The sequence below is a fragment of the Rhodamnia argentea genome, chromosome 1, assembly GCF_020921035.1.
Source record: "Rhodamnia argentea isolate NSW1041297 chromosome 1, ASM2092103v1, whole genome shotgun sequence".
Lineage (NCBI taxonomy): Eukaryota > Viridiplantae > Streptophyta > Magnoliopsida > Myrtales > Myrtaceae > Rhodamnia > Rhodamnia argentea.
This window is the reverse complement of record NC_063150.1, coordinates 11,011,318-11,026,054: the sequence shown is the minus strand read 5'-3', so window position 1 is coordinate 11,026,054 and position 14,737 is coordinate 11,011,318. Positions and strand designations below refer to the sequence as shown.

General features: G+C 40.2%; 1 protein-coding gene across 2 annotated transcripts; it reads right to left on the bottom strand.

Moving 5' to 3' along the window:
* Nucleotides 1-12,300: 12,300 nt before the first annotated feature.
* Nucleotides 12,301-14,309, bottom strand: LOC115747100. 2 transcript variants are annotated; one of them, XM_030683158.2, is made up of 4 exons: nt 14,105-14,309; nt 13,870-13,988; nt 13,338-13,430; nt 12,301-12,694 (listed from the first exon to the last, which is right to left on the bottom strand). In XM_030683158.2, the coding sequence occupies exons 1-4, from the start codon at nt 14,251-14,253 to the stop codon at nt 12,687-12,689; spliced, it is 369 nt and encodes a 122-aa protein (XP_030539018.1). In that variant the 5' UTR covers nt 14,254-14,309; the 3' UTR covers nt 12,301-12,686. The 2 variants fall into 2 exon arrangements, with proteins under 2 accessions (XP_030539018.1, XP_030539019.1); XM_030683159.2 differs by lacking the exon at nt 13,338-13,430 and having other exon boundaries at nt 12,353-12,694; nt 14,105-14,304.
* Between the last annotated feature and the right edge of the window lie 428 nt (nt 14,310-14,737).

Genomic DNA, 14,737 nt, shown 5'->3' with positions numbered 1-14,737 from the left:
GGTTGGTGGTGTGGTGAAGAGACCATGCAAAGAAATGGCGAGTATTTATAGCGGAAAAGTGCGGGATGATCCCACGTCCGCGTCGAAGGCTCCCGAGGGGAATGGCGCTTTTCGGAAGGACGCAGAGGAGAGGGTAGCGAGTACCGGTCGACATTCAAACATTTGTGTCGCAGGACTTGCCCCCAAAGAGAGGGGACAGGTGGGCCCATGATAGGTGAGATTGCCCCAAGTTGCCGGGACATGTGGGGCCCGGATGTCGGCCACGTCAGCCGATCATCGCTTTGGTCCTTGTACGTACCGAGCGTCCGCAGCCCTGCCCACTCTCTCTCTATTCTCGAAACGGCTCTTTTCTTGGAGAGAGCTTGTTGAGCCTCAAGGCAACAAGTGTCGGTAATAATACTCTAATATTCTCGGGGATAATTTCCTTAGAAGCATTTTGATAATTTCGTTGATACACGGTATCTCCCAAGATTACGCGCATATCTTCTTCTGATCGTGCAAACATTGATTTCCTGATTTTAATTACACGATCAAAGGAAGGTATACGGGCAGAATATATGCCCGCAAATCTAGAGAGATACGGAAAAAATATATCTAACATAGAAAATTATCCCAGAGAATCTCCGAATATCACTAACTAACAAGAGTTTCTGCCGGCTGACATAGGAGAGAGAGGGAGAGAGACGGCCACGGTTGGCAACGCAAATCTTTTCTTCTGTTGCGTATGGAGGAGAACGCTAGGGACTAAGGACCGTGTGGGCTTTTCTATGCCTCTGTTCTTCGGCTGGTTGTATTGGTTCTTTTGTTTTTTGCAATTATTAAGCGGGTGTCCATATATAAATATATCTCTTGTCTTGTGCTGATGAGGATATCTATCTGTATATCCATGGAGAGTTACATACATTTGCCACGTTTGGCCAGTTGATGATGATGAATCCAAGAAGCTTTTCTACTGTGCCGCACGAGATGTCGTTCATTCGAGTAATTCGATGAAAGGAATTAGTCAACGAAGGATGTGCCTGTGTATAGATAGGGGAGATTACCAAAAAAAAAAATTACATACTTATTATAATTATGTGAATTCAGTTCTAAACTTTTGCCAATTTATCAATTCAATCCATTCGGTCAATTTTGACCGAAAATTTTTTACGTGGAAGCCGGCTGTGGAATCCTACATGGCGCCAACGACATTGACCCGAACAATTTTAATGGGTTTTTAATATTTTATGGATTTTTATTTTTTTTCAATTTTATTTTCTATTTTTTCATTGTGGCCGGCTAGGCGAGGCTCGACCTTGCCGTTGGTAGGCAAGGTTGGTCTCACTAGGAATGGGCTAGCGAGACTTGACCGCGCCATCACTTGGCTAGCAAGGCTCGTCCTCGCCGGATCCGGTGAAGTTCAAGTCCAAATCCGGTAAGGTCGTGCCTCACCCAACCACCGGCTAGGGTTCCGGAGGCCGTGAGGTCCAAGGCCACAAGGTTCAATCTCGCAGCCTCCGGCAAGGGCTCGAGCCTCGCCCGATCCGGAAAGGTCGGGCCTCGTTGCTTTGGCCATGGGCTGTGGGGCCCATCCTCATCGGCCTAGCCGTTGGCTAGGTCGACCTCGCCCAACAGTGGTGAGGCATTGCTGGCCACAATGAAAAAAATAGAAAATAACAAAAAAATCCTAATTTTTTTTAAAAAGTATAAAAATTATCCACATCAATATCGGCGGCGCCAATTAGGACGGTCGGCGTTCACGTCGGCAATTTTCGATTAAAATTGGGGGGATAGACCGAATTGACAAATAGTCAAAAGGTTAAAAACTAAATTGGCCAAATTTAAAAGTTCAGTTTTACAATAGGTTTAAGACTTTTTTGATAATTTTCCAATTTAGATATGTCGTTGGTCCTAGAGTCCCTTGTCACATTGAGATGAGGTGCGGGGAGCTCACCCGATAGGTAATATTGGAGCCGTAAACCATACATTCGAAGCCGCGGATGAAGTGGATCCCGATCAAATCCAAGCTATTTTTTGGTAAGAAAGAACATCAAGAGTTTTTCAATCTGTCCAACAATTGTTAAAAGAATTACTGTATTGAATCTTTCCCGCCTAGCCATCTCAAGAGAAACTTCTAGTTCTTGCTCGGACCGGAACTTATTGGATTTTAGTATATTATGTTTAGCTAATGAAGATTACTATGATTATGTACTCTTGGAGGGCTACAATTTGGTACGTTGGCGAAGGATGCTAATGAGTAAATCCTTTGTTAACGTCACCTTGACCTTTTTTTTAAGACGAAGGAACACAAAGGGAAATTAAAAGATGATGTACTATATAAGACATGAAGATAGTGGCAAGTGGGAGAGATGTGGACGTAACCTTCAAATTAACTTTTCTCAATCTTTATATGTTTGTTTTGATAAATGACCAAAAAAGTCCTAAATCTATTATATTGGTATCAATTCAGTTCATTAGGCCAATTCAGTCCGAAAACTACTGACATGAATAACAGCAGTCCTACGTGGCATCGATGGCACCGACGAGGAAATTTTCTTATATAATTTTATAATAATATTTTGGTTTTTTTTTTTTTTAATTTTTTTTCCCTTTGTCTCTCTCTTTTTTTTTTTTTTTTTTTTGCCGGTGTCCAGTTGGCAAGGGTTGGCCTTGCCGGTCCTTTCTCATTTTTGTATGTCAAGCTGTTCTCTTTTTTTTTTCCCCTCCTCACACTTTCTCATCTGCACAAATTCCATCATCCAATTTCTTTGCACCATATGTCTACACATTTCAAGCAAACTTTCTGTCGAACAAGGTCTTCGATCATTTCTCGAGCACATTAATTTCGCGTGACGCACCGATTACCACCTGGGAATTATCGACACGATGCAATGCAATAATGAACATTTTGTTTGGTTGGTTCCATCGACGGGCAACTCTTACAAGATGTCAATGTAGTGAGAGATTAAAGAAACAATAAACAGCTAGATTGGATTAATCCCGTCTTCCGTTTTTTGTTTTCCACACGAGGGATGGAGAACAATTAGGGTTATCATGGGAAGGTCGTCGATGTCCATGGTGGTGCAGTGGTCACGTGGACGTGACATAAATTTCATATCTTGTACTCGTTCTTCGTGATAAAAGATTTTATATAAAAAGGAGAAGTGGGTAGAGTAGTGGGTGAAGCTCTTTTGCATTGTTTCTGCGTCATCTGACGGTTTTGCTTTCCAATGGCTTCCCCTCCTTCACCATCTTTCGGGAGCGACAGGGATAACGATATTTGGTGGCAATATTTAATTTCTTTTTGCGACTTCTTAATGGGTTTTTTTTTTTAAATTATTAATTCCTTGTTAAAGTTTATCTTCCCAAGAAAAATAACCCAAAAAGAAGAAGGGAAAAAAAAAAGAAAGAGAGAAAAAGATCATATGGACATTGAAGGAATCCCGAGGAAGACGAGGTATCATCTAGGGTTTGGCTATTATTTCATGAGGAGGAAGTTAGAATGTCATTGTCGATACTCAAATGAAAAGAAGGGCAGAGGCAGAGTAAAATAACAGGAATTTAATTAACAATGTGTGTCTATATATGTATGTATATGTATAGGTACGTGTCAGTCTCACTACATCAACATATGGTCCATGCAGGGTGGTCCAGTAGCAAGTTGGTTTTTCTCATAATAGGACGCGGTAAGAATAACTAGAAATTCACGTGGAGGTTACCATGTTCTGTATGTGTGTGTATTTATTTGTCTTTACGTGATGGACTATGATGTCATGTTCATGAGTAAATAAGATGAGATTGCAAGGACTAACTACGTCGAAAACCAAGAATTACCCACTCTCTTAGTTTAGTCTCACATGATATATTTATTCATTTTTCTTTTCTTTTTCTCTATTTCATTTTGCCGCTCGCTAGAGCCTCCGCGATGGCCAGCAAAAATTACAAAAATTATCTACATCAGTGATTTCCAGCAAAATCTGGCCGGAAGAATTACATTATAAAGTCATCAAAATGTTTACGACTAAATTGGTTACCGTATAATAAGTACATGATTTTTTCGACAATTTTTCCAACGAAACGAGAAAGATATATTGCACTTTGTGAGAGAGAGAGAGAGAGAGAGAGAGAGAGAGAGAGAGAGTCCTTTTTCCCACGGTCCGATTCCGCGAGCTCTTGTCATGTCGGTTTCCACTTTCCCGGCTTAAGTACACCCCAAGTGCCATAAGTTGTGTACGACGCTCACTTTAGTGTCAAAACTTCCAAATCGATCACTTTAGTGCTAAGTTTTTGTAACTTTGATCACTTAAGTACCAGAGCTGATGTGGCTTGCCGAAAGTTTGACACGTGCTATTTTTTATTAATATTTGAGATGTCGTGGCTCAAGAAATTTGACACTAAAGTGATCGTTTTTTAAAAGAAGTTGGCACTTAAGTGATCGAAGTTACAAAAACTTAGCACTAAAGTGATCGATTTGGAAGTTTTGGCACCGAAGTGATCAAAGTTACAAAAACTTAGCACTAAAGTGATCAATTTGAAAGTTTTGGCACTAAAGTGAGCGCCGTACACAACTTATGGCACTTGGAGTGTACTTAAGCCCCACTTTCCCCTATCAAAATTGTGTTGACTCTCGCACCGCACACATCGTACTCGAGTACGATGATGCAAACGTGAGGAGGTACATAAAGATCGGTACATACACACGTATATACTTATGCCTACACATGTGCAAATGCCTATGCATGTGATGTGACCATTTTCGTGGTCAAATTTGTCAATCGCCCCGCAAAGTCTTTTGAGGCGTGGGGATGAAAAAAATTTCCCGTCGGTGCCAAATCACGGAGTGCCCAACTTGGCGATGATGTCCTCGGCAATCTTTTCGCACCAATAATAACTCGGCAGTCTCAAAGATGTTGCTCCATTCTCAGAATAGATGCTGCTCCCTTTCGCCATCAATGTACCTCTTTCGTATGACCACACGATTCGCACGACAACATAAGATGAAGGGTTATTCATTTTGGAGAAAGAGCCACCAAAAACCCTAAATTATTTCTCATCGTGACACATTTACCCCGAACATTTTCTGATGGTACTGAAAACTCCAAACTTATACCGGTGCGATAGATTTACTCCAATCTTTTTTTTATTTATTGTGATACCAAAAACCCTAAGGCCTTACTCGTGTGACATATTTACCCTCAAATTATTTTTTATTGTGATACCAAAAAGCCCCAAAATTGTAGGCGCGTCACATATATGCCCCAAATTTTGAGTTAAATATATCATATGAATACAAATTTAGGATTTTTTTTTTCGTGTCACAAGAAAAAGTTTGGGGGTAAATGCTTCATTCCGATACAAGTTTAAAACTTTTGATATTGCAAAAAAAAAAAAAAAAAAACCCTTAGGATTGATGTGTCATAATAGGCATAGTTTAAGATTTTTGGTGGCTTTTACTCTTTCATTTTAGTGATTTCTGTGATGATAGGAATTGGCTTTTTCCAATCATGCTCGGTTGTCTGTTCAAATTTGGGATCGGGAAGCTGGGTCATGCGCCATGGCCAGCACTAGAGAGAAAGTCCACGCGAAAAAGGAGCTGGGACATGACAACTACTCGTTAATCTGGATTTACTGCGTGCTTAGATCCGGGTTGAGCGCCAACCGGATCAATTGAGACCGTCGCTGCCCGCCGGATCTCCCACGGATTTTACGTTCGATTCAAGTTGGATAGATAGCAGTTAACGCATGCTTCATTTTTAAGATGACAGTCTTCGTGTTTGTCAGATAAGATCTGAAATTTAGTGTTACATGAACAGTTTTCCGTCTGGCATGTTGTGGAACCGACATTATAGTTCACATACAATGTCTACTTCCAAAAAAAAAAGAAAAAGAAAGGAAAGAAAGGAAAGACAGACTTGAGGGAGTTAAACTCTTGTAGCTAGTAAAAAAAAGGAGAATTGAACTAATAAACTATCATTTTCATCTCCTGATTTTATAACCACAGCCGATTAACGACGCGAACCCAACTTCACACGAAAGTCTACTCTTTGAAGATAGCATATTTGAGGAACCGAGATCCCACCTACATTAGGGGTGTGTATCTGGACCGGGTTTACCTGGAACTCGGATCGGATCACACGAAAAATAGGTCCGGGAATCGATTCCCATTCAAACCGGTTTTGGTACCGGTTCTAAATTTTGGGAACCGTTTGGAACCGGGCCGCTTCTCGGTTCCAAGTACCTAGAAACCGGACCGGTTTTGGAACTATTTTTTAGCAATTGTTAAAAAAAAAAATAGTCTCGTTAGCCTCACCTCCTCTATTTTTGGTGATTGTAATTTCTATTGCTCATATTAGGGATTATTGCTTTTGCTAGATAGTGAGTTTTATTATTCATCTTTTACTTTCAATCGTTTCATTGTTACGCATATTATTTTGTTGGAAAAAAAAAAAGAAAAACAGGTTCTCGGGTACCCTTGGAATCGGACAAAAAAAAAAAACAATGTAGGTTCCAAAACAAGTTCCAAGACAAACAGAGTAGGTTCCAAGTTCCAAAATTTTGGAATTGATTATAATAGGGTCGGTTTGAGAGTCTAGATCCGGAACTTATCCACCCAGCCCATGTTCATCGTAGCATGACTATGTCATCTTTAAAATGACTTCATATAAGGCACGACATTGTCGATACCGCTCGTCGTCCCTTCGATAATTGGTGACAATCTTTCTTTTATGGAATTCCGAATCACCCGTACCATGAAAACTACATAGAACTAGAAATTCAGACCTTGATCGTATGAAAATTCTACAAGGTACGTTATTGGGAACTTCTTTACGTCCACGCTTCGGCTTGTTATCCATCGCCCCTTTTGTAAATATGAGACACATGTTACGTAAACTAGGAGGTTTAACAAGAAGAAAGAACTCCACCTTGTCTGTCCATTTGTGACATAAATAGCATGCATTATCGATTCGTCGCCTTTTGGACGTTGAAAATTTTTGCCAATGTTGCCGCTAGGAGATCTGATGCGCTCCAATAATTGTGTTCTTCTTGGTCATATCGCAATCTCAAGACGGCCACGCGTTGCCTCAACTTTCCAAGTCTTGTAACGACATGATAAGAAAGGTTAAGCGAACATTCGTTAGCATTAATTGCATTATGTGATGATCAGAAGTGCACAAGATGGTTAGTGAAAAAGATGTACATAAATATACGATTTTGGAAGCTGCTAGCCCGATGATAGTATTGTCGGTTATTTTTTACTACACAATCTCCCAATTAATGAATGTTTTATACAAAACATGTGGTGATGGTGTGTGGATCTACGTTTAAAATTGTACCGTCCCCGACAGTACTATTAGAGAAGCACGTCTCTACGATTTTACGGTGCAAAGACCGATTAAGTTGTTCAAGGTTCCATATTAGGGTTTCTAAGATCAATCATACAGCCGGATTACAAGATTAAAAGATCTACAGTGGGAAGGCGATGAATTACAATGCAAATTTGCTCTCCAAGTTTAAAAGATTCGCACCCCGTTTAAGACAAGAGATGCATGAATTGTTGCTATAGATTCCTGTTCTTTCGAATGGCCGATGGTCCAATACACGGTTGTAGTCAAATCATCTACGGAATGCAGGTGTTTCGCAGTGTCAAAACCCTAGGATGGTCATCGTTTCTCTCTGTCAACAAGGCCAACTCCCATGCATTTTCTCTTTCTTCTGTCGCTAATAGGCTAGGGTTTGGAGCCTTCTATGGTACTTTATTAATTCTCTATCAAGATTCTTTTTAAGGATACTGATGCTGTCCCAATAACTGCCACCAGCCGTTTTGTTTGCTAACATTGTAATCAATTATGAGGCTGGATTATTAATAGACAATGAAGGGTGGTTTTAGATATACCTTGCATTAGCAAGTGGGTCGTATTTTGCGAATTATTACAAAAAAAAATTATTTTTTTTGGGAGAGTTTATGTCAATGGTGAAATCGTATTTCAAACGATGATACAAAGTTGTTGTTGTTTCTCTGTTATTCTAGTAATATATTCCACGGCATCGTAGACGTAGAAGCAATCGTGCCCTATATTGTCAAAGAAATGATAGACAAGATTGAATTGACCCAGTTTTTTTTTCTTTCTCTCCTGTGAAGGTGGCTATATAATATATGTGCTGCTCCAAGACCGGATTCCTAACGATAACCCTCTCAACTAGAGCTGATGTGCAACATCAAACTTATCTAAGGATTTTTTTTTTTCAATAATTCGAGTTATACGAAACATAGCGATTGATTATGTTCATTTGAGTAATAGTTACTCAGGAATGTATATATACTGGAGGTGATATTACTCTGATACCATCTTTAATGATCCGGTAGCAAGCTCCCTAAGAAATTTCCTGAGTAACCACGCAAGGCGATAATTAATTTCGGGGCGTGTGTTCAATTATGAGTCATGTGACATGATCTCTCCCATTTAACGTGGAATTCGGGATGTCATAATTTAGGTACTAATACGGTCGATATATCCCGTGGTTTTATTGAACAACTTAATTCATATGCTCCTCGTAGTATTCTTGAACATCTTTACGTGAATTCGATTGATGCCCTTCGGCAGTAGAATATTGAGGGTGCTCATTCGAAGATCTACATACTACCTATGAACATTCAAATGCAAACCATGCATAGTTTCTCGGTAAGAATTCAAGTCCGACGTAGATTTTCCTTTTTAGAACATGCTTGTTTAGCGGAAAATCAATGGCTTGGATAATGTTTCCTTAGAAATGATTATTTGTATCACTTAAAAAATGTTCATTAATGAAAAACGATTTCATTGTCAATTATAATCTATGCCGAAATAATTCCCTAGATGATTTAGAATAGTTTTCTTTAGCTCATTTTCGTAATCGACACAATCGATATTTCTTTAGGAGAATATATCCAAATCGACACACAGATGCATCCGCATGTTCAAAATCGACTTGGTAGTTGTTGTTCCATCGATGTAAAAACCAGTCATGTGAAACTATTATAAGTATATATGACCGGAGAAAGTCTATCATAGACATAGGGTTCAATTGGAACAAGGACGATCCGCTTGTCGTGGATTGTGGCTACATAAGCTAACTTGTCTCCTTGGAAAAAAACCACGTGTGATTGACTTTACTTTTCTGGGACGTTCGTAGGACTTGGTCAATATGTTTGGCTCGGATTAACTGTTGGAATGAAGTCTAACAGTTAATCCGAGCCCCAAAAAAATGATGTCACCCGAATCACCATCTAATTCTTGATTAGAATGAAGTCCCTCCTTAGGCCGTTCTTATCTTCCTTTCCTTATGAATCAACGGGTAAGTGGAAAGGTCAATGCCTTCTCGAACGAGACCATTGGATTGCCAGAGACATGGCAGGTTCTCTGAACTTTGCCCAATTGCATGGCGTGGTAAGACTGAAATTAGGCTGCTTTTTACCTACTTATCTTGAAATTGGCCGTCTTCGGACTATCCGACGTCGAGGGGAGACATACATGGAACTCACGTTGTTGGAATTCCCCAATCTTGCCTTGATTTCAAAGTGCTGTTTTTCTAACAATCTCCCTGTACATGGCTGAAAAAAGAATCGTGTAGCATCAACTTACTAAGTAGTCATAGATCAATTCAACCTGCGAGAAACTTCAAGCACGCAGTGACAGGAAATTACGGTTCCCCAACTTGGAAGATGAGAAGAATGATAGAACCCTGAAAATTCCTGGCTTCGATATTACGATTCTGACCTAAATTTATAGGTTCTCAAACCGAAAATTGCTTTTGACGTCTAAGTGCTGGAGATCCTGGCTTGAGCCCCTCTATGTTCATTTCGCAGAGAAAATATGAAAACTTTTTGGACGCCATATTTGAAACTAACCATGTCAGAGATGATTAGCCACACATTTTCAGGAACCGAAGTTCAAACGAATCAGTTCATTTCTCTCGATGCGCATTAGGTTAAGTTGAAATCAGCAAATTTTTCTTAGCCAAATCGATTTTACCAGAGTTAAACGCATGAATGTGGAAGGAGTTCGTTGAAGGAACGAGTCATGTACCTTACTTTGGTGAATGAGTCATAGACTTACAGCCCCATGGTGGGAATACGGCGGCTGTGCCCGCTCCCAGTGACGACCTCCCCGCAGTTTCGTATTCACGATAGTGCGAAAAAAAAGAAGAAGAAGAAGAAGAAGAAGAAGCGACCCTAGTGACCTCTTCCCATCTTTTTCTTTTTTAACTAGCAAAAAAGTGAAAAAAAAAGGGATAATTAAGAAATGAAAAATAGACGGTGTAACTAATATCCAAACTTAGGCACAAACACATGCAACAAACAAGAGCAATGTAGCTAAGGTTGTCATGGTCCAAGTCTCCACTAGACTACATAACCATTAGGGGTTGTTAGCCAATTCTAGGTTTATGCAAACGAGATCCGACCATCTTTTTCCTAAGGCTACAAAGTTTATGATTTTTTAGGTTTCCCCCTCGAAGACTTTCCCTTCACATCTTCCTAGAGCTGAATTAAAAAACAAAACAAAAAGATAATCAAACAATAGACACTAATTAATTGACGTCCTTACTCTAACGATCCCTGATTTAGGTAGGTTTATCATCATTACTCTGCTATTGACGAGGGTTGATGGTGAGGCTGAGGACTGAGGAGACCAGCCCTAGTTTGTCCTCTAAGGAGGCCAACCTATGGCTTATAGCTTGCTGTTGAGGGTAGATATGGCCAAATGGAACCATGGGCCCAGAACCGGCCCGTTGATCAAGCCCACGGTTCTGACTTGGTTTTTAAAAAAAAAGGAGAGGCCCGGGAGGAAAGAATCATTGGGCTCGGGAACCGGCGGTTCGGCCGAGCCGGCCATGTCTAGCTGAGGGTATGTCTCTTCTATGATTTAGGGTAGAGCAAGACGGACCAACCGAATCGAGAATCACTCGAACCGGATAGAATCATCCGATTCAATTTGGTCCTTGTGTGCGTCGATCCGATTTCCGATCGAATTCCCAATTCTAGGGGAACTGGACCGCCTGGATCAAACCTATTATATTTTATTTCTTAAATGTAAACATAATAATCCACCAATTATTTTTTTTTTTATCTTTTAAATGTGAACCTAATTATAATGTATATATTAGAATTAACGTCCGTGTTGCTTACTCCTTTTAAGAATCCACTGGTTTTATTGGACTGCTTTTCAGTAATTGGGAAGTGGTCCTTCTGGTCCAATTCCCAATCCCTAGATGGGATCGGATCGGACCGGAAATCGATCATCACTAATTTAGGATAATTTTTTTTGGGGTGGGGTTTGGGTAGTGTTGTGAAATGTAAGGGTCCGAGTTGATGGACTGATTACATCGACTCTCTTGCCACCAAAATTACATGAAATCCTAGACAAACGAATTCAACCTGGTCTACTCATATGCTCTTCTTGCAATAATGTACTTCGATCTCGAACGATATTTCGCATACGAATCCAAAGTGCTGAAAAAGATGGGGGCAATGCCAACGCGTACAGCTATTACCTCAAGAAGCCACAACGATCAAACTTAATGAAGCTGGAATGATTCAAGCCCCACTGAATTATGCTCGTTTTTAAATGATCTTAGGAAGTGCAATGTGAGATTTCAAGATTGATGAAGTTGCTGAGGAAGCTTTCCCAGAGAATCATACCATACTTGGTGTCTTTCCCTTTTGTGAATGTCTGTTCTATTACCTTCTTCGAAATTAAAGGGAAAGACTTGAATGACAAGAATCGAATCCAATCGACCCTACTTAACTGAGCATCGCGCCTATTGCACAATGCAGAACCTGATGCAGGGGGAAAGAACCGATGAACCGGATAAGCTCGTGTAACTCACCAGAATGCCTTTTACCCCCTTCACCTACTCCTGAGGGAAGCTTGTGGTTCAATCAACTTATGCACTACTATGAGGACTCGCTCTCGTAAGAAATTGCCTTCTACCATTCTGCTGATAGAAGCTTGAGCAATCTACATTTTTTAACATGAGACAACCAAGTCGGAATGACACCTAGCAACTGGTCCAATATTTGAATACCAAGTATACCGAGAAACGGTAAGTCCCTTCACGAAACAGACAGGTCAAATGTAAAGAGAAACACCAGAAGAGATGCGAGAGATAAAGTTCTCTAGTTTTCAACAATCCACACCAGTTTTCAGAGAAGTAAAGGCAACACTCGCGCAGGCAAAGACCAACTAGTTGCTGAAGTGCCATTATGACATTGAGGCTTAAGGAAAAGGTGTAAAACCTCGTGTTAAAATGCATTTAACAAAGCTAACCCTTTAACTCCAAGAGTGAATAGTGCAGCCGAAACCATGCCATCATGCCATCTTCTGTTGATCCATGGAATTAAACATGTAAAATCCTCATTATTGCAAAGAAAGAAATTTACTGAAATTCCAAGATGCACACTCAGGAACTAATTTGTCTCTGAACCCCTGACAGTTTATAGGTGCAAGTTAAGGAAGACGAAAAATGATTCAAAAGTTAATCGGGTCGAACTTGAACCTACCTAGTTCTAAAGCGTTCCAAAGAATTTTCTACAATACACTAAATTCGAAACATAAAAATGCTTATAGAGAGAGTCAAATGACGCATTCTACTTTTGAAAGTAGCCCCCCAGAGAGTATACTTCAGAATCCATACTGTTTAGCACCTCCTGTGCTGATTTAGAGGCGTCTTCAAGTACCTACAAGCAAACACAATGTTAATGATCCATGTTACCAAGAATCCTTCCGACATAGATCAGCAGTTACGAGAAGAGACTAACTCGAAAGCATACAGCTTCTTCCACGAAGGGAGCGTGACATGACAAAATTCTTTTACCATATGTCTAAGAATTTCTTGATAAGTTCTGCCCTCAGCTCAGAAACAGAGCAATCTTTCTTAGCAAATGAACACAGTTGTTCATTGACATTCATTGACAAGACAACCAATACAAATGGCGAAATGCACGGTAAAATGTTGCTCATAGGCAGTAACATCTTTTGTTGCCTAGGATCTCCTTATACCAATTAAAAGCATTCATTAGACTTGAACATAAGTGAGCCTGCTTTTGGTGCTTCAGATATTGGTCTCGATAATAAATTAAATAATAGGATGTCACAGCAGAGCAGTTTCAGCTTCTGCAGACATCGTAGCATGCTCAAACTGTAAACTGCACACAATACAATACAAAATCTCTAGGCTGGCTCTAGCAAACAACGTGAGAAGATGTGCATTGCGCACTAGTCCAGTATACTCACAATACCATAGATAATCAAATTAAAATTGTTCTCCCTCGACGAAAGAAAACTTCCCATAGATGCATATCTGTATTTTGAGCCCTCTACCTGCCCTACAGAGTTTCATTTCACATGCATCCATATAAGGAATCCAATCAGCAAGTTTACCCTCCAGCGAAGCTCGCAGCAAACATTTAGCGACTTCAAACAAAATAACCGCTATGAAGCTTACGACCTCGAGAGATATTCAACTACTCCCTTCACAAGATGGTCACACAGACTTTCTAAACCAGTCCATTAGCGAGAAAAAAAATTAAGCAAACCACACAACTGGAGCATGAAACTACATAATCATCAAATAATTCCTTAAGCTACCGAGCCTAAGTTCCAACTCCCTCCCTCATGATTTTCCTTCCACTCTTTCCCAGGATAAACATAGCCCTAAAATCACTCGAGCGCTTTTACATAATCGGCTTCGCCCAATCTCGCACGATCTGCAGAATTGCCAACATCTCTTGATTTATTCACATGTCCCGAACTCACTCTCACATCCTGTAAACAGGATGAACAGCACCAGACGCAATGTACCGATTCTAATCACCTGAACAAGACAAGTGCAGAGGAGAAGGTTGCTATTTACCCTGAGACAGCTCGCAGTAAGCGCGCGCTTCGAGAGACATGTGGGAAGTGAGCCTGGACGAAGCCAAAGTGCTGTGCAACGGCATGAGCGACTGAATGCATCCCAATTGCCCCAAATTCCTTATGAAAACAATCAAGGAGCACGAACATCACCCACTTGGAACCGAAAAAACACAAGCTTTGACAGCGAGAACGAAGAAGAAGAAGAAGAAGAAGAAGAAGAAGAGAAAGAGAACCTAGAGATGGTGAAGAGAGGACGGCGAGATTGGAGGGTGGGGATCTGAGAAGGCCGCACGCGGTGGAGGGATGAGGAAGACGAACGGAGCGTGGACGATCTTGCGGTCTGGATCAGTGATCTCGACAGCGATCCGTACCGAGCAGCCATTTTCCGGGATGGGTGTGCAGAGCAGTGAACGTGGAGAGACTTTAGCTAGGGTTTAAGGATAGGGAATTAAGAAAATGCGGAAGAAAAAAAAAACAACTAAAGGAAAAAGAGGCAAAAAGAAAAAAATTGTGGGGGGAAAAAAAGAACAAAATGGCTTTCGCCATCTCTGTTATTTACCCAAAACAAAGTGTATAAAAATATAAAAAAGAGGTGCAATAGAAATCATAAAACTTGTTAAGAAAGCGTGATTGAATTTGGAGATTTACAAAAACTGCAATCAAATTCTAAAATTTTACATAATCGAGCCATTTCGTTAATTTCCGTCTAATTAGATTAATAAAAAATACTGACATGACTTTTTTCTTTTTTTCTATCTCCTACGTGGCTCTTTTTTTTATTTTTTAATATTCTCCCTATCTCACGTGTCATTGACCTTACTGAAACGTGGAATATAAGATTAAAACCACATCGTTTTTTATCAAAA

Coding starts and splice junctions, on each gene's coding strand:
- LOC115747100 (XM_030683158.2), bottom strand. CDS start 14,253: ATGGCTGCTCGGTACGGATCGCTGTCGAGATCACTGATCCAGACCGCA. Junction 13,989..14,104: donor CCTCTCTTCACCATCTCTAG/GTTCTCTTTCTC, acceptor TGTTTTCATAAG/GAATTTGGGGCAATTGGGAT. Junction 13,431..13,869: donor TTACTGCGAGCTGTCTCAGG/GTAAATAGCAAC, acceptor TTTTGTTTGAAG/TCGCTAAATGTTTGCTGCGA.